Raw genomic sequence first — 19,109 nt, forward strand, 5'->3', positions numbered from 1 at the left:
TGCGGGACCTACGGACTCGATGTCCGCCGGTGTCCCACGATAGTGTCACGGAGCTGCAGAACGGGGAGAGGCCAGTGTAAACAAGGCACCTCCCTGTTCTGCCTAGTGACATGACACTGATCTACTGCTCCCTGTAATCGGGAGCAGTGATCAGTGTCGTGTCACTCATAGCTCAGCCCCCACACAGTTAGAATCACTCCCTAGGACACACTTTTTTTAGTAATTATTTTTCTACATTGCTTTGTACATCGTGTAGCAGGAGTAAAATATTTCTGTGACATACAAGAGCATGTGGTTCCCAAATAAGTGGCATTCCATGCTTGAATTATACTAAATTATGTGTAAAAATTACTCATATCTCCCACCCGTAGCACTTGGCGTTCCTTTATTATTAAATATAGCACTGATTGCATTTTTTAAAACATGTTTTTTTCCTTTATGATACGGAAACTCTGAACAAATAGAATCTATTTTTGGAACCCACTAAATAATGCCAGGATAATGATTTGTGCAGCATTTCCCAGCAATATGCCACCACCTGGCACTGCCAACTTAGCTAACATTAGGCAGATGAACAAGATAATACAGTTCTGACACAATCGGTACCCAGTATGCTCCGGATCATTTTTAAACAGCCTTCTGTCCTAGGAGGCCTATTCAGCTCCATCTGTCATATGCACATGCAGAGCTACAGACAGAGAACACCACCACTAGGGAGACTTTACACGTTCTGTAATACGCTGTTCTAGCACCGACAACACAAAAGGGGAGTACCATCAACTGCTCCCATATTTTATCATCAGGTCATTGTAATTAGTTAATAGTAACATATCATGCTGAGCCACCTGTTAGACGTATACAATTCTATTATTTTAACATGGAAATTTGCTATTCGAATGCTCCATTTTGTATTTCTACCAGGATGTAAACAAACAGAAATTTGCATTTAAATATAAATCCAGGAAAAAAATATTAAAACAACCAAGAAAATCTGGATATAATTATGATAAGGCTGCAGCAATAAGAAAAAGTGCTGAGACCCACGGCAAACAATTAAAACTAATTTTACTACAATAAAATTAAATCTAATTTGGTTATTATGTTGCCTTTTGTACATTATCATTGTGCTTTGTGCTGCCTTCATGTACAAGCTCTGCATCTCATTGTCAAGTCACAATGAACAAAGGAAAATCTGAAATCTACTCTGATAATAAATCTGAAATCACAAAAGGATATCATGCTTTACATTCACAAGAAAATTACAGTCGTCAACCTGGATTCATAAAAAAGTTTGTACCGATTTGATTATGTCATAATAAAGTCAGAACTTGAATACAGTGATCGACTCCCTAATAGTATGATCTGACTTGTTCTGTCGTTTTCGAAGTTTCTGGATAAATTACATTCCTCAACATATTCTTATATAGGTAGATCATTCTAATATTCTGTACAACCCACTAATAGTTATAATCTCCTGCTCGGTCCTGAAGAAGCAGGAAAAACTCACGGAACGCGTTGATCCATGTCAAGGACATACAGTGGAACCTTGGATTACGAGCATAATTCGTTCCAGGAGAATGCTCGTAATCCAAAGTACTCGCATATCAAAGTGAGTTTCCCCATTGAAGTCAATGGAAACAAAAATAATTTGTTCCGCATTGACTTCAATGGCATGCAATACCGCATGCGGCCAGAGGCCTCAGAAACGGGCGGAAAGGCCAGAGGACAGTTCGGCTGACCTCGGAAAGACTCCGTTCATGAGCCTTTCCGAGGTCAGCCGAACTGTCCTCTGGCCTTTCCACCCGTTTCCGAAAGGCGCCGATCATCGCCGTTCTGCTCTGGCACCTCCGCACCTCAGGCCAAATGCGGTACTGCAGGCCCCATTAGCTTGAATTCTGCTAGTTTTGTGAGACAACACTCGCAAACCAAGTCATAATTCTTTTAAAAAAATTGCTTGTCTTTCAAAATGCTCGTTAACAGAGTTACTCATAAACCGAGGTTCCATGTATTTAGTTATTTTTAAATTCCTAACCAATAAATATGTGTGGACCATTTATTTTTATTTTAGTCAATTTGTAATAATATTTGATTGGTTTTATTTATTGGTCTTTTTATGATTTGAGGTAAACAGTAGTATAACTTAAAGTCCCATATTAGAGGTGTTCAATACTTCCTCTAAAGTAGACACTTCTGGAAGTGTCAATCTCCAGACCCCCCTCCCTCCCTCCATTGTGCTCAGTGCTTCTCCCCACCAACCTCAAGATATTCACTCATGTCCTGTAGTGATACAGAAGTCCGTGGAAGGAACCACTGAGGGCTGCAGGGGACCAAGTTCGACACTTCTGGAAGTGTCAGTTTCTCAGTGGACTTTCAGAGTTTGATGGAGAGGATGGCGAGCAAGGTAAATTACACTCCTCTTTTGCAGTAAGACCTTTTTGGCATCAAAAAGGTTGCTGGTTCGAATTAGAATCACAACACTACCTGCCTGGAGTTTGCATGTTCTGCCTGTGCCTGGGTGGGTTTCCTCTCACACTCAAAAAACATGCTGGTAGGCAGGGCTCAAGTCCTGCGGGAACGCGTGGGAACGGAGTTCCTGCACTTTTTTCACAGCAGGAACGCAGTTCCCTTTGCAGGACTAGAGCAGCCGAGAGCAGCCGAGCCTGAGCCAATCCTTCACTAAGCGGCGATGCCCAGCTCGAGTCACTGTCAGGGGCAGGCGAACCTTAGTAATCCTTTAGGTTACTGGCCGCTTCCTGTATATGGATTCATCGGGTAGTGTGCGGGTATTCCGTCACTTCCTCGATGCCGCAATGTCTCCTGGGAGCTTTTGTCATTGTTCCCAGGAGACATTGCGGAGGTCTGCTGCGAGTTATCGTGGGATTTAGAAAGAACTTGCTTAAAGCGTATCATTTTTTATTTTTTTTGGTGGGGGAGTAAATATTGGGTGGGAGTTCCCACACTTTCTTCCCCAGGACTTGACCCCTGCTGGTAGGGTAATTTGCTTCTGTCTAAATTGGCCCCAGTATATGAATGTGAGTTAGGAACCTTAGATTGTAAGCTCCTTGAGGGTAGGGACTGATGTGAATGTACAATGTGTATGTAAAGCGCTGCATAAATTGACAGCGCTATGTACCGTATTTATCGGCGTATAATGCGCATTTTTCCCCCTTAAAAACAGGAGGAAATCGTCGGTGCGCATTATACGCCGATCCCCTGTCTCTGAGTGCCGCCGCCGACATATACCAAGCGCAGTACACTCGGCTATGCTCGGCTTCGCTCGCGGTCACGCCCTGCGAGAGGAGCTGAGCGTACCCGAGTGTACTGCGCTCGGTATAGGTCGCCGGCGGCGCTGGGAGACAGCGCGGGAGAAGCGGGGAGGACACCACGAGGGCCGAAGACAGACGCCGGACCAGACAAGGCCGCCGATGGATGCCGGGCAAGACACTGAAGAGGGACATTCAAACTGCAAGTAATTTTTTTTTTCAGGAAATTTCCCTCCTAGAACTGGGTACGCGCTATACCCAGATAAATACGGTAAGTACCTTTAATATTAAAATAATAATGGTCACCTGCAACATTGGCCCATTCTGGATTGTGCACAAATGATTCAAGCTGAAATATCCTCCTAACATTTTCCACTGCCAGCTCAGTGCTTTTCAATGTCAATGGTCATATAGGCGCAGCCCTGATTCACAGCCCATACAGTCATACATGCACAGAAATAATGGTGTACATGAGATTAAATAAAATCTTTTGTAAAAGTCTCTAAAGTAGTCTACATGCACTTTAAATGAGACCACAGAATATAGAAAATAATTAGCAAGCATGAATCAATGATTTCTTAGTCCCAGACTACAACTTTATCTTTGTAGTGTAACAGCACATAAGTGTTATAATTTATAATTCTAGGGAATAAAACATGGAAAAATATGGTGAGCTGAGTTTTTAGCTGCAGATTCACATAATAAAAGCAGAACTGAAGCTTCATACACACGTACGGGATTGCCGGCGGTAAAAAGTCAGCCGGGAAACCCGAGGGGAAAACCGAGAACCTGCTCGGCAACTTTTTCCCCCCTACACACGACTGGGTTTCCCGACAGGAAAACTGCCATGAGAGCTTTGGTCGGGAATCCCGGCCATGTGTATGCTCCATCACAGTGTTTCCAATAGGAAAACTGCCAGGTTGAAAACCGCCGGGAATCCCGGTGGGAAAAAAAGATAGCTGGTTCTCTTTTTTTTCCGCCAGTTTTCCTGTCGGGACAACTGCGATGGACCGTACACACGGCTGGTTTTCCCAGCCAAAAGCTCTCATGGCAGTTTTCCCGGCGGGAAAAACAGTCGTGTGTACGAGGCTTAAGAGGAGATCTTGACATCTCTGACTATTATCCTTGCTCTGCCAACAGGACAAATAACTATTGTATAACATTTCAACCTAATTCTCAAGTAATTATTATAAAAAGAGCTCATAAAACATACATTTTTTCCCCCATTACAAAAATATTGATGCAGGTTTGTGCATTTTAGTGAGCAGTACATCATTCATGTTTCAAAAGATGTGTTTTTATATTTGTAGAAGCAATCACACTCTAATTACACACATCCTGTAATGTCTAATAGAAGTAACCACAAGAAGAATGTCTCTTTACCATTTCAGAGTATGGACGAATGTTAAAGGAGAATACCGATGCTGCCAAGGCACACAGGAACTCAGGGCTGTTCCACATTGGAGCAAGGTCTGGAACATTGTGGTAGAGGTAACGGAAGAACTGCATCAGGGTAACTGGGTACTCTCTGAGCCACGAGCCCTCCTCTTCTGACTGCCATGGCTGTTTAAAAAGAAAAAGTAACATCAGCAATGCAACTTAAAACATTACTTGCTAGAGCTATGAAGAGAGATTAGTTAAATTACAAGTATTGTATAGTAGCTTGATACTAAATGATGACTGCAGATTACACATTAATTACCTGCCAATATCTGATAAAAGGGTGGCAGTAGTAAAATGTTATTAAAACCTCTCCCTATGGAAATGAAAGTATTTATCAGCTCTAATTTGACTATTCAAGGAAAATGCATCATCTTTACAATGATTTTTAGATCTACAAAAAAAAAGAATCTTTTAATGCATTGCACCTGCGATCAGTATATCACATTTGCAATGTGGACTCTTGCAGACATGGCCTTCAACTTTCAGCCCATGACTTCCTGTTTGAAAGCCAGAGGACATGTCATTGGACTACGAGAGCTCTCTTGTACTGTATTCAATCACCGAAATCTGTGAATGAATGATGTGGCAGTGTTGGCAGAGCCCCATACAGCTATGCTGCTTTCAAAAAGGGACAGCGGTTGTGGGGAGAAGAGCCCCTGACAGTTGTCATAGGGAGGGGTAGATCAGGAGGAGAGGGGTAAGAGCTGGAATATGTTACATGCTCTACCGTATATATGGATGGAACATTTAACATGTTCCAATGTGAACTTAGCCTTTACGTGGCTGGCAATCTAGGTAAAAGAAAGCAGGCATCACACAAAAGCACAACAGGAAAAAATTAAAATTAAAGATATACTGCCAGACTCATCGAGTGTCCTAGACATTAACGAAGGTTCCTTTAAAGCGTACCTCTTGAAAATATAAGCACTTACAGAATTAAGCATTGTCCTGAGCATGCCCAGTAGCAGTAAGGCAGCTTCTGTGCAGACATTGTGGATGGAGGAGAACACATTCCCACTGGAAGCAGGAACTCCAAAGATGAAAGTCCAGATGGAATCCAAGTCAAACTAAGGAACGAAAACATCAAAATTACAATTACAGCACCAGCAGCAACGTAAAGTCTGGAACCTGCACCCTCTAAGGTTCATCTGGTGCCAGAGGCAAAATCTACTTCTGTGTCTTGATTCTGAGCAACTTACTTTCAGTAAGAGAGAAATAAATAAATATTTTCTTATAAAAGGACTGCACATGTGGCAGCTGGTAAGAAAACCTCAACCTAAAAAATATCAAACCACAAAAGGCAGTTTTTGAAGCAGAACCTCCAATTTAAGAAACAATATATATATCAGGTACACAGCTGACATAAATCAACTAGTGACCTTAAAGCATATCAAAACCCAAAAATAAAATGCCAATGTACTGTGTTTCCCCGGACAAAAAAGACAGAGTTGTATATTAATTTTGGCTATAAAAACACACTAGGGCTTATTTTCAGGGGATGACTAATTTATTTGTTCAACAATCTACATTTATTCAAATACAATCATGTCAGCATGACAATCTTAAAGTGGTTGTAACCCTAAAAAAAAAAATATATATATATCTCCTGATCCATAAAAGCTTGATAGAAAGCACAGTGCTTGGTCATTTACCCCTCTCTTTAAAAAAAAAAATGGAATAAAACAATTTTCTTTTTAAAAAGTTTATGTGTCCCCCATCTTCTCTCCCAGTCAGCTCAAACATAATCCCAAAACTAAACCTTGGTTAAAGTCCTTGTAAAATTATGTAATCTGTTTTGTAAAAAGATTATATAATATAAAGTGTATCTCCTTTTGTAACTTTATTGTGGAAAATACCCCATTTACCGCGCGGCTGAGCGCCCATGACTATACTAGGCAAGTAGGCAGATACATGGTCTGTTTTTAGAAAAAAATTACATAACCAATTTATTACACTTGTTGACCAGCTCTGCACAACCTTTCAATCTGGAAAATATATTATGCTCCGTACACATGAAAAGCCTTGGATGTTTTTCCGACGGAATTCAGCTCAAGTTTGGCTTGCATACACACGGTCACACAAAAGTTCTCTGAATTTCCGACCGTCAAGAACGCGGTGACGTACAAAACACTACAACGAGGCGAGAAAATTTAGTTCAATGCTTCCGAGCATGCGTCGAATTGTTTCCGAGCATGCCTCGGAATTTTGCGCGTTGGAGTTGCTACAGACAATTGGATTTTAAAAATATATATGTTTTATCGACATTATGTATTTGTATTTTGTCTAAACTTTAAACTAATTGAAAGAAAAAGATTTTGAGAGAGCTCTAAAATAATTATACCAGATTGTCTAATCTAAAGAGAGTGACAAAACACATACATGCCTCACTGGTTAATTCCTACCTGGCAACCCCGGTTACTTCGGTTGCTGATGACAGGTGCACTGACCTGCAAGTTCTCAGGCAGTTCAGTGACTGGTTGCTGAAGGAACAGAGCCATGAGCAGAAAGTAAAGGGCAGGTACGTTAGTGTGCTTTGGAAGAAGTGACTGAAGGACCGGGAAGCCAGGGAAATGACATGCATCACGGTTAATCTCCCTGAGCGTTGATCTGCCGCCAGCACTCCTTCCAACATTGAAACCTGCAAAGTCAAACAGGAGAGTTTGTTGCAGACTGCAAAAACGATAACGGAAAACTAACATTGCTTGGCTGTTATAGGAACTACAATATGCATGAACAGGTGAGAAAAGGATACAAGTTGCCTGCAGATTAAAACAGCATACAAAAAGGAAAAAGAGAGACAGAGCAAGAGAGCGCAAGAGAGAGAGAAAGATCCCCATCAGACCTCTCTTTAGAACCCACCACCATCATTTAAATGGCTCAAGCAGTCTACCACAAAACAGAGAGATGTAACTGACAGACCTAACCATGAATAAACTGCTTAAATACTTCCAAAGTAACACAGATGGAGTAAGCCCACGAGGTGTAAACCAGGCAGCAATAGACTTCAACAAAATATTACACACCATTGCAGAAACAGACCAGCTGAGAAAGGTCAACCACAAGGTCAACCACAAGAAAACATCCAACAAACAATCCAGGGAAAGGTTAAACAGAGAATGCAAAAGGATTAAAGGAACACCTCTTACAGAGGGTCTCAAATAACAAACAGAGACCTTGACAAAATTGATCTAAGGATAGCCAATGGCATCCTATAGAAAAAATACAAACAAATCCTTAAAAAAAAAAAAAAAAAAAAAAAACACACAACAACAACCTACAACAATTGGTACTTCAGGAGCACTCTTTCTGGAAAATAGGAATGAATGTTGGTTCAGCACCCAAGAAAATGGTAAATTCTGGCTTAACTATGTTAAGAACCTCTGAAAGGATATTCCAGAAAAAATCCAAAGTAAGCACTAACTGTGGAACAAAAAAAATATCAAACGAAAACAATAAAGGGTTTGCAAAACGCACCTAGAAGTACCAATTACACTACAAGAAATACGAGAAAATAGAGAACGAGAGAGAGCGCAAGAAAGAGGGCTAAAGAGGTGGACAGAGAGAGTGAGAAAGTAAGAGAGAGAGAGAGAGAGAGAGAGAGAGAGAGAGAGAGAGAGAGAGAGAGAGAGAGAGAGAGAGAGAGAGAGAGAGAGAGAGAGAGAGAGAGAGAGAGAGAGAGAGAGAGAGAGAGAGAGAGAGACAGAGAGAGAGAGAAAGAATGAGACAGAGAGAGAGAGAGAGAATGAAAGAAAGAGCGCGCGAGAGAGAAAGGAAAGAAAAATTAAATGTGATAAAACCTGGTCTTCACATATTTCTACAGTATGTTCAAACATAAGCAGTGTTCATTCCGTTTTTTTTTTACTTTTTATTGTTTTTGGTGTATAGGAGTTTTCCCGTCATACCAGCTGTAACATTACAATCAAAGACTTTACCTAGCACAGTGCCGATTTTATTGGTCAATACAGAGTCGGTTTGGTCCAGCCATCCTCCTCCACTAACTCCTTCCTTGAATTTGATAAGGATCGACTGATTGCTCAAAAGAACCACCAAAATCCTCATGGCTGCTGTCACTGTGGTGGAGTGCAGATGTTCTTCCATAAACATTATTACCCAATCAAAGCCGAGAGTCTTCACAAGTTCTTCACAAGCTCTTTATGGAAGGAGAAGGCAAAAGAAATGTACGAATTTAAAAAACGTATCCTGACAAAAGATTTTTCCTTCCATTCGTAAATCACATGTCCTAGAGACAATAAGAATGATTTACAAAAGATTTGCACACAACAAAATGTGTTTGTTTCAATTAACCAGTCATGTGCAGTTGAAATAAGTAAACCGGCATTTTCTTTTGACATGACTGGCCAATAAAGTGAATCTTCACACAAATTGTCATGTGGTCATTTTCAACTTCTTTAGTAATCAGCCTTAATGTTAACTGAGCTAAATATGTAGACAGACAATCTGCCTTAGCCCTGGTTCACACTGGTGCGTTTTGACATGTCAAATCGGTGGCAATTGCACGGTCTTAAATCGGTGTGACGCCACATCTACGGGGCTGCACCGATTTACATTGAAATCTGTGCAGAAACCTGCACAGATGTCTCTGAAATCGCGGCTGAAATTGGGACCGACACGCAGGAGTGAAATTGTGCAAACACAGCTTCATTCCCGCAGCCCAGTGTGAACCTGGGCTAAAGGTCCCTACAAGGGAGCATCAGTTGCCATCCTTGCCAGGGTTAAAAAAAAAAAAAACAAGGTTTTGAAATCTGCAAAGGAACGCTGTGCATATTGAGTCCGCCGACCCTGACCTTAACAAATAACTGAATCTCAAGTTCTGAGAGCACTGCAGTAACAGACATCCAACTAGCATTTTCAGAAGCAGGTTAGATATTGGAAGCCTATTTATTTCTCAGCACAGTTTCTTTTAAATAAACCCGTCACAACTCTAAGTTTCATAAAAGCAAGCTAAAATGCCACAAAGGAGTACATAAAGCGTCCATAAACAACCTTCCCAAAAATGGCATGGTACTTGCGGCAAGATACCAAGCTAGAACTGTATGGTGCTTTTTGTTAAAGCACCACCAGCAAAAACATGCAATTTTCATTTTGGATTACACATCGCACAAAGGTTGAACAGTAATCTTGATCTCTACATAAATTTACATTTTATCGTGCTAAATTAAATTTTATACACAAGTTTAATGTACAACACAAATATAAAACTGCTATATCTCACAGTAACCAATCAAAATTAATTTAGAACTGGACTGTCCCAAGTAAAACTGAAAAGCCGTTGCTTGGGAAATGGCAAGGAAATCTTCACTATTCATAAACACTCACTGCAGATTCACGGTGGTCTTTTCCTTTGTGGTGTAAAGCAGCTTAAGCAACATATCCAATAGTCTGTTTCTCAGAAGAATGAGACTAGCAGAGACAAGTCCTCCAAAGTCATCTTCAGATCCTTATTTGAAAAAAATAAATAAAAATATGAATGTTAAATATGCAATTTTAGATTAATTTTGGATTTCTGTATGGGCTGCTCCTAAAGCCATAATAATAAAGATGGCCATTAAACAAGTAAATGAATTAGCTGAATATTAACTTAAATTACTAAAACAATCAAAAAAGGGTAAAAAAAAAAACTAACTTCTATCATAATGACAAGCTGAAAATAACTAATTGGAGTTGGGGAATCAGGGGAGATAGAAGTATGGATTTTACCTTTTCTACCAAACAAAACATTTACAGTTTAGGGTACCTGGTTCTTACAAATCAATGTAGTTGCCATAGGACCTCTCTAAATAAGATTGTAGAGTATCACTAAGGCCCCATACACACGATAGAATTTATCCGCGAATACGGTCCAGCGGACCGTTTCCGCGGATAAATCCTCTCGAGGATTTCAGCAGATTTTAATGCGATGGAGTGTACTCACCATCGCATTGAAATCCGCGCCGAAATCCTCTGGCGATGACGTGTCACGCCGTCGCCGCGATTATGACGCGGCGACGTGCGCGACGCTGTCATATAAGGAATTCCACGCATGCGTCGAATCATTACGACGCATGCGGGGGATCCCTTCGGACGGATGGATCCGGTGAGTCTGTACAGACCAGCGGATCCATCCGTTGGGATGGACTCCAGCAGATGGATATGTTCTGCATGTCAGCAAATATTAGATCTGCTGGAATCCATCCCAGGGGAGATATATCCGCGGAAACAGATCCTCTGGCGTGTACACACCATAGGATCTATCCGCTGAAACCCATTTGCTGGGATTTATCTGCAGATGGATTCTATGGTGTGTACGGGGCCTAAGACTTATAATCATGAAATGGGCTACAATAAGATTTCTAACAAGAATAGTGCAACTTCAACGGCAGGTAATGGTTGCCACCATCCCTACTACTGAATATTTGAACCAAAAATAACCACTAATGGGGCTTTAACAACAACCAAAAGACACACAAAAATTAAGAATCTATATTTTTTTAAAGATACAAAAAAGGCAGCATCCTTTTGCCTGGTGGGTCCACTTATTGGATGGTCTTGATTGTTTGAAGGGCAGATCAAATGTACTTATTGTGCAAGTTATTATTTATGGTCGGAGCCCTACGGCCGACACGGACATGGACACAGACTGACTAGGACTCACAACATACAATGGACCTGAAGTGTGCGCTGGCCCTAACGGACGGTACGCCAGAATAAGGGGGCATACCCTGTTAAATGATAGATGTTGTGGAGAGGAATGAACCTGGGAATTCCTGTGAAATGGGATGGGGGGGTGGGCGAAGTGCGCCGGAAGTCTCGTGCTGAGACAGGAAGCCGACGGAGCCCGGAGGGAGGCGAGGAGATTATATAGGCTCCCCGGGCTCCTCCCATAAACACAGGCCGCTGCTCGGCCTTATTACTTATGGTCGGAGCCCTACGGCCGACACGGACATGGACACAGACTGACTAGGACTCACAACATACAATGGACCTGAAGTGTGCGCTGGCCCTAACGGACGGTACGCCAGAATAAGGGGGCAAAACATTCAGGTAGGGTTATAGTTTTATTGAGTCAGAACATTAGTGAGCAAGTATGGCGAAGGCTTGTGCCATCTCCGCCTGAGGGTCAGGAATGTACCTAGCGAAGCAGGCAGACTTCCACCTGCCTAGCTTCTTAATGATATGGTCGGGGACCCCGTGTCGCGAGGCGGTTGAGGCTGCTCCGATACGAAAGGAGTGGCCCGAATACTGGGTAGGATTGAGGTGCAGAGTCCGAAGGAGGATCCTCACGTGTTTAATGAACTGGCTGGTGTTCAGAGGTTTGTCCGGAAAAGGGAGTAGAGGAGCGGAGTCTGATTGGGCTGGCAAAAGTAAGAGTAGGCGGTCCAAAACGGATACTGGGCACCAGGCGTTACCTGTCTTGTAAATGGCGATGTCTAAGCCGGGGCCTGATTGCTGTGTTTTGGTGGTAGTGAGGTGAAGCGTGAAGCGGTCTTGATGGCGGACCAAGTGTCGTCTGCGCAGGACTTGGCCGGTCAGGGCTGTTGAAGGCAAACTCGCTGGGTCGGAGGAAACCATAATACGCTAGGTAGATGGCCGCTTGTATGACCAAGCTAGGCAGGAGGCCGAACGGGGATGTGGCGAGGATGGCGGACAGGTCTCTAAATATGGTGCTGGTAATGGGCAGGCGTTTGGCGTTGACAACTGGTTGTTGCTTCCGGACTGCGCGTAGGGCAGCTTTGACTGCGTGGGACGTAAACAGCGAAGGCTTCGCCGGATCGTGTAAGGCCAGAAAGTGCTGGACGCCAGCCAGGTAGAGACGGATGGTGTTGTACGAAAGGGACTGGCAAGTGTGACAGTAGGAGATGAAGGCCAATACGTGCTTGACACTCGGGGTGGTGTTAGCGGAGTGGCGCGTCAAGAAGTTGGTAAAGGTGTCCCAAGCCGTGTGATAGGCTTTGAGGGTATTGCGGGAGAGAGACTGGTTGATCAGCTGGGTAGCTTGCTGTAGGTGCTGTGTCAGTCCAGGGTCAGTTGAGACCAAGGAGGGATAGGGGCTGAAGATGGATCGGCTGCGGGTTTCTGCTGAAAAAAAGAGGCATAATTAAAGCGGGACAAGGCGTCTGCGGCGAGATTACACTTGCCGGGGAGGAAGGTACAATGCACATTGAATTGGTGTAGCAAGGACAGTTGCACTAGCCGACGTAGGAAGGACATTATAACAAGAGACCTGGACCTGCCCTTGTTAATAATGTCGGCTGTGGCCTGGTTGTCGGTGGTGAAGGTAACAATTTGTCCAGCCCAGCTGTGGCCTCAGAGTTGGGCGGCTGCTACGATTGGGTACAACTCGAACAAGGAGGACGTCTGGGTGAAGCCCGGGACCGCTAGTATTTCTGGCGGCCACGGTCCTGCGAACCAGTGGTGGCCAAAAATAGCTGCAAAACCTGTGGAGGCTGCGGCGTCGGTCACTACTTGTGGGGAAAGGGGTGACACTGACGGTATAAACATTGATATACCGTTCCGGTTGGTGAGAAATTCTTCCCACATCGAGAGGTCCGCTAAGGCTGCGGTATCCAACCTGAGAATCTGATCAGGGTCCTGTGCATGGGAAAGGAAGACCAGAAGGCGTGACACGAAGGATCGGCCCTGAGGGATGATCCTTACTGCAAAGTTTAGCATTCCCAGGAGGGACTGCAGCTGCTTCCTGGTGCAGCCCTGCGTTTGGGTGAAACTATGGAGGACTGCCCTGATGCGGGTCAGTTTGTCGGGGGGGAGGCTGGCTTGCATGGAGGTGGTATCCAGATTAACTCCGAGGAAGGTAATGGAGTGTGCTGGGCCTTCTACTTTGTGTTCTGCGAGGGGGACGTTGAGATTTTTGAAGACGAGTCTCAACTTTTGGAGGTCTCCTGGAGGCGTGTCGGGTTGTTAAATTAGCAAAAAGTCATCCAAGTAGTGGATGACTTGTTGACAATGGGCTTGGTGCACGAGAATCCAGGTGAGAGTCTGTGCGAAGGTGTCGAAGAGCCAGGGACTAGACTTGGAGCCAAACGTCAGCTTGGTGGCGAAGTAGTATGACTCTCTCCATTTCATGCCATGCCAACACCAGAGGGACGGGTGGATAGGCAAGAGTTTAAAGGCGTCTGAGATGTCGGCCTTGGAGAGCCAGGTGCCCGTGCCGGTTTTAATTATGGCTTGGATTGCCATGTCTACAGACGCGTATTTTAGGGAGAACTCCTCCGAGGGGATCAAGGAGTTCAGGCTGGGGGTGGGGGAAGAATGAGGCGCAGACAGATCGTAAACTAAACGTGTTTTATTTGAAAACTTGCCCTTGACAAGCCCAATAGGGCTGACTCTCCAGGTGCTGAAGGGGGGTGTGGTGAAGGGGCCTATGATGAAGCCTCGCTCTAGCTCTGTCTGTAAGAGCTGGTCTATGGCCTGCTCGTCTGTGGCGGCTGAGCGCAGGTTTCTACATTTGTGCGTTGTGTGGGGTAGTGAAATGAGGCCTGTGTGGAACCCTTCTGTGAAGCCTTGGACGAGGAAGGTGGTGAGGGAGGGGGTGGGGTGGGAGGTGAGGTAGAGCTCCAGCCAGGGGATGTTAATGCGGCCTAGTCAGGTCTTCTTTTGTTGCTTGACTAGGCATAGGGTCCTGGGGTGCGCTCTATGGCACGTAAGGCAGACATGGAGCAGACGGCATTGGCTGAAGTTGCAGGAGCCATGGTTAAAATTATTGCAGATGGCCGCGCCGCCTAGCGTCTGTACTGGGCGCCCGAACTTGTCGGCCTGGGACGTCTGCTGGGTGGCCGGTAGGCCCGGAGCTGCCCTCGAGGTCGAGGGGAGTTCGAACGGGCGAGTGTTGGAGGTGGTGTTGGTGGTGGTGTTGGCGCACCAGGTGGCGGTGTGAGTGGAGGACTGGCAAACAGCGCATAATGGTGAGCGCAGGCCAGCAAAGTGGCGGCAGAACAGCTCGGTGTCCATGAGACTCCAATCTGTAGCTGTCTGGAACTGCAGCAGCCTGGCCGCTGCTTTGGCTGAGAAGGAGCGGTGGTAGTCATAGAATGAAAACCCTCCGTACTTGTAGCCCAGATCCACTATGGTGTGGAGATAAAGGTCCAGCTCTTCCCTCCTACTGGGGGAGGCGGAGCATAGGACATCTCTGAGCATGCCAAAGGCCAAGGCAAATTCCGGGACCGATAGTTTACGGTTAAGCCTTGGGTCTTTGGCCTTGAGGACCACTGAGACGTCTCCCCAGGCATAGGCCTTGTTGTCGGCTAGGTCGTGTACCGAGATGAGGAGGGAGGCTAGGTTGATGTCCTTGCCGTCCAGGATGTCCTTCCTGATGTTGGCAGGAACCAAGTGGGCTGGGAGGACTACGGAGCACTTGCCTGTGGGTGTAAGCGGGGGAGGTATTTGCGGTTGCACTGCAGACGGGGTGAGCGTGGATGGATCGGGGGAAGCTGTAGGTGGGCGAGCCTCCAGAAGCATCATTCTCGCCTGTACGTCTGTAATTGTGGTGGAGAGTGTTGCGACCATGTTGTGGAGTTGGGACACGGCGGCGGATATGGAGTGTAGCGAAGTTTGCTGGGTGCTTGGTCCGGGTGAGGCTGGCGGGGAGTTGTTTGAAGCAGGAGGTGGGAACAGGAGCCTGAAAAGTTCTGCCTTCCTGGCTGTGGACGGAAAGGGCACATGCTTGCGCCTCAACTCCGCTGTTAACTTGGGGATGGTCCATCCCCTGAAGGAGCGTGCGCTGCCGCTCTCTGAAGCGGGGGCCGGTGAGGAAGGGGCAAAAAGGTCTTCGCTGCCGTCCTGAGACATGACTCAGGGTAAATCGTGCCCTGGGTACGGAGTTTTGTCTAGGAGGTCGAGGTGGGACGAGCAGGAACCTGCAGGGGTGAGATAAAACGGGTTGTTTCCGTGTCGTGCCGGGGATGGGGGATCCACCTTTTTTTTTTTTTTTTTACCTGTAAAATTACTGAACCTGGTGTGCAGGGGAAGCTGGCGAGCTTGACTGACCTGTGGAGAAATGATAATACATCAGGACGGGGGCTAGATAAGCTCGAATGTTGTAAGCGACCGACGAAGGGGGTGAGGCGGCGATGGCTTGGTGGCCGAAATGTCCCATGACAGAGGCCTGAAGCGGTGCGTTGCGGGTGTGGCTGACAACGCGGGGGCTCTGGAGCATGTGCCGAAATGAGGGTGACACTGTTGGGGAACGTTCGAGGCAAGCCTGCCAGCGGGAACGTGCAGGGGTTGAGATCTGGACTTGTGTCAAGTAAATGAGTGACAGAAATTCCCATGGCAGAGATGCGAAACTCTGGAGCATGTGCTGAAATGGGGCTAAGAAGAGAGGGGCCTGTTTGGGTCCGGAATGTGTGTGAGGATGTGTGTGGTCTTGCCGGGGCATGTTTGTGGTAGGGCGAGTAGCTGAAATGACCCATGACAGAGGCATGAACCGGTGCACTGTGGTTGTGGGTGACTACCGGGCTCTGGAGCATGTACTGAAAAGGGGGGGGGGGCCACGGCGGATTTGGCCACATGTGGAATGGGGTGAAGCTGCAGCTGAGAAGGTGTTTGTGTACCCCCAAGACGTACTGCAGGTGGGCAAGTGAGGGAACGTCCCATGAGAGAGGCGTAACAATGTGTTGTCATGTTGTTGGCGACTGCGGAGCTGTGGAGCATGAGCTGGGAGTGAGGTCGCTACTGATCGGGGGTGCCGCGGCTGGTATGCGTGTGGGTGTGATGCGTGGGGAGCGCAGGCTGTGTGAGGCATGATTTGGAGGCGAGTGGGGTGTGTCTGGAATTGCTGTGAAGCAAAATGGAGGGAACAATGGATGGGGTGACTGGAGAAGCCTGATGATGCACCGCATGAAAAATAGTGGCGTGAGTGCTTGTGCGTGACCGAGCATCGGAAAGGTGTACAGCAATGGGTACTATGGCAGGGGATGCAGTGCTGGGTATACGTGTGTTCCCAATGTGGTGCACGGTATACCATGTGTTGGGGACTGAGAAAGCCGTGGGGCTGGGAGGTCGGTGAACTGGAGAAGCTGCAAGTTGGTCTTCTAAGGTAGAGTTTTTTTTTTTTTTTTTTTTACAATAAACCAGGGGAAGAAAAGGAGAAAGAAAAAGAAAAAATGGCAAAACACAAATAAACAAACAAGAAAATAAAAATAAATAAATAAATAAATAAATAAAATAAAAAACAGTTTAATGACATGAATACCAAAGGGGAGCTAGTTGTAGCTGTGCCAACGGATCGGTGCACGTATGTGAGGCATGTGACAACAAGTGGACTACAGTTCGGTATGCAGGGTAAGGAAAATATTGATAGGTATGGGGCGGACTGCACAAGATGCGGTTGGGCATTGTAATCACAGTTTTTGCTGTTGCTTAATGAATCTGTGACTACAAGAATATTTCAGTTTGCATTGTCAGTGATCAGTTTTAGAGTTAAGCAGTAACACTGCAGAAAAATACTTATGGTAATACATCTGCTGTGGTAAGCATTATGAATATACATTTATGGGTTTAAACTGAGAGTAAGGAGTGTAGACATGTGTGGTGTGACGAAAGTGCGTGGGCGTTTGTGACAGTGAGTAGACAGTGCAAGGAGCGGGTAAGGTGTATGTACCGGCATGTTGAAATGCCTGGGGTCTGCCAGTATGTGGGATACGTTGGTGCGGTGGGGGCTGAAATGAATGGTGAGCCCGCGGTGGGAAGGGGCTCGGGAGCCGGGAGAGCAGAGCCAACCTTGCGGCGGTCGGACGATAACCGAGGGACGCCCCGGTGTCTGCGGAGGTCGCTGGATGGATTGGATGGCGCGGATGGCGCGGATGCGGATGCGGCGGCTGCGAGGGATGACGCAATCGAAGTGCGCCGGAAGTCTCGTGCTGAGACAGGAAGCCGACGGAGCCCGGAGGGAGGCGAGGAGATTATATAGGCTCCCCGGGCTCCTCCCATAAACACAGGCCGCTGCTCGGCCTTATTACTTGTCATCACTGTATTTTTCTGTGCAATATTACAGGCTATGTTGTATAATATAGCATATTTTGGCTCGTTATGATATTATTTTTCTTCAGTATGGTACTATATTTCCTGTTGAAGAACGTATTAACAGTCACCGTTTGAAACACATTGGATGTTGTCAGTTGATAGACTCACTGTGAAATTACAACTTTTACAGCTGATTATAACTGTAAGTACAAGATATGCGATCTAGATACTTATATGAACATGTTGTATATACTGTTCAAGATCTTTTTTTAATATGCCATAGCTGTGTGGTAAATCTTTTATCATGTACAAATAAAGATGTTGGGGCAGATCCTCAAAGAAATTATGCGGCGTATCTCTTTATACGCCGCGTAATTTCGAATTTTGCTTGTCGTATCTTTGTTTTGGTATCCACAAAACAAGATACGACGGCATCTGTATTAGATCCGACAGGCGTACGTCTTCGTACGCCGTTGGATCTTGGATACAATTTTTCGGCGTCCATTAGGTGGGGTTCATGCCGTAATCCACGTCGAGTATGCAAATTAGCTATTTCCAACGATCCCCGAACGTACGACCGGCCGTCGCATTTTTTTACGTAGTTTCCGTTTGGCTTTTTCCGGCGTATAATTAAAGTTGCTATATGGTGGCGTACTCAATGTTAAGTATGGCCGTCGTTCCCGCGTCCAATTTTAAAATTTTTACGTTGTTTGCGTAAGTCGTCCGTGAATTGGGCTGGACGCCATTTACGTTCACGTTGAAAACAATGACGTCCTTGCGACGTCATTTGGAGCAATGCACCCTGGGAGTTTTTACGGATGGCGCATGCGCAGTTCGTTCGGCGCAGGGACACGCTTCATTTAAATGAAACACGCCCCCTACCCGCCCAATTTGAATTCCGCCGAGAATTATCGAGAATACTACACTATTGGAAGCTTTTCTATCCCTTGCTTTTCATCTGGGTACTGGCTGAAGCTCCCCCACCCCGTTTTTTCCTTTTAGGAAAGCTACCATCCTCAGATTGTGGTGAGAGATAGAGATAGAGGATGCTACTTAACAGGAACGCCAGTAGAAAATAGCAGAGGAGAGTTGGGAAAGCTGATGTGCCTTATTATATATATTAGAGGTAAGAGTTCTGGGAGACCGGTGTAGGATTCCCACTATGGTTCAATACTCCAATTGAGGACATACTACGGATGGGAAAAATATTGCTACAACGTTTTTGAAGCATTTGAGGATTGGATTCCCAATTTTTACCCATTGTATGGGACTTCTCAGGACTGAACATTCACCCATCTATTAAGATTGCAATATTGAACTAACTTGCACTATTTGCACATATTTTATCTATTGCACATTGTATCTTTGCACTAGATTGATCACTGTCTTCCATTTTTTGATTGATCTTTTATTGATTCATTGATC

At 45.4% G+C, this 19,109-nt stretch overlaps 1 protein-coding gene across 5 annotated transcripts in view; it reads right to left on the reverse strand.

Annotated features, from left to right (window-relative positions):
* The window catches only part of WDFY3 (WD repeat and FYVE domain containing 3), a 365,507-nt gene that overhangs the window by 104,712 nt on the left and 241,686 nt on the right, over window positions 1–19,109 (reverse strand). For 4 of the 5 annotated variants that reach the window (XM_040326535.1, XM_040326529.1, XM_040326522.1 and 1 more), the window contains 5 exons: window positions 10,044–10,164; window positions 8,639–8,856; window positions 7,109–7,344; window positions 5,639–5,773; window positions 4,647–4,826 (listed from right to left, as the gene is read on the reverse strand). In XM_040326535.1, coding sequence (XP_040182469.1) covers window positions 4,647–4,826; window positions 5,639–5,773; window positions 7,109–7,344; window positions 8,639–8,856; window positions 10,044–10,164 — 890 coding nt within the window. The remainder of the gene's footprint in view (window positions 1–4,646; window positions 4,827–5,638; window positions 5,774–7,108; window positions 7,345–8,638; window positions 8,857–10,043; window positions 10,165–19,109) is intronic. The other variant, XM_040326514.1, reaches the window with a different exon arrangement.

Source organism: Rana temporaria, chromosome 1 (genome assembly GCF_905171775.1).
Source record: "Rana temporaria chromosome 1, aRanTem1.1, whole genome shotgun sequence".
Classification (NCBI taxonomy): Eukaryota; Metazoa; Chordata; class Amphibia; order Anura; family Ranidae; genus Rana; species Rana temporaria.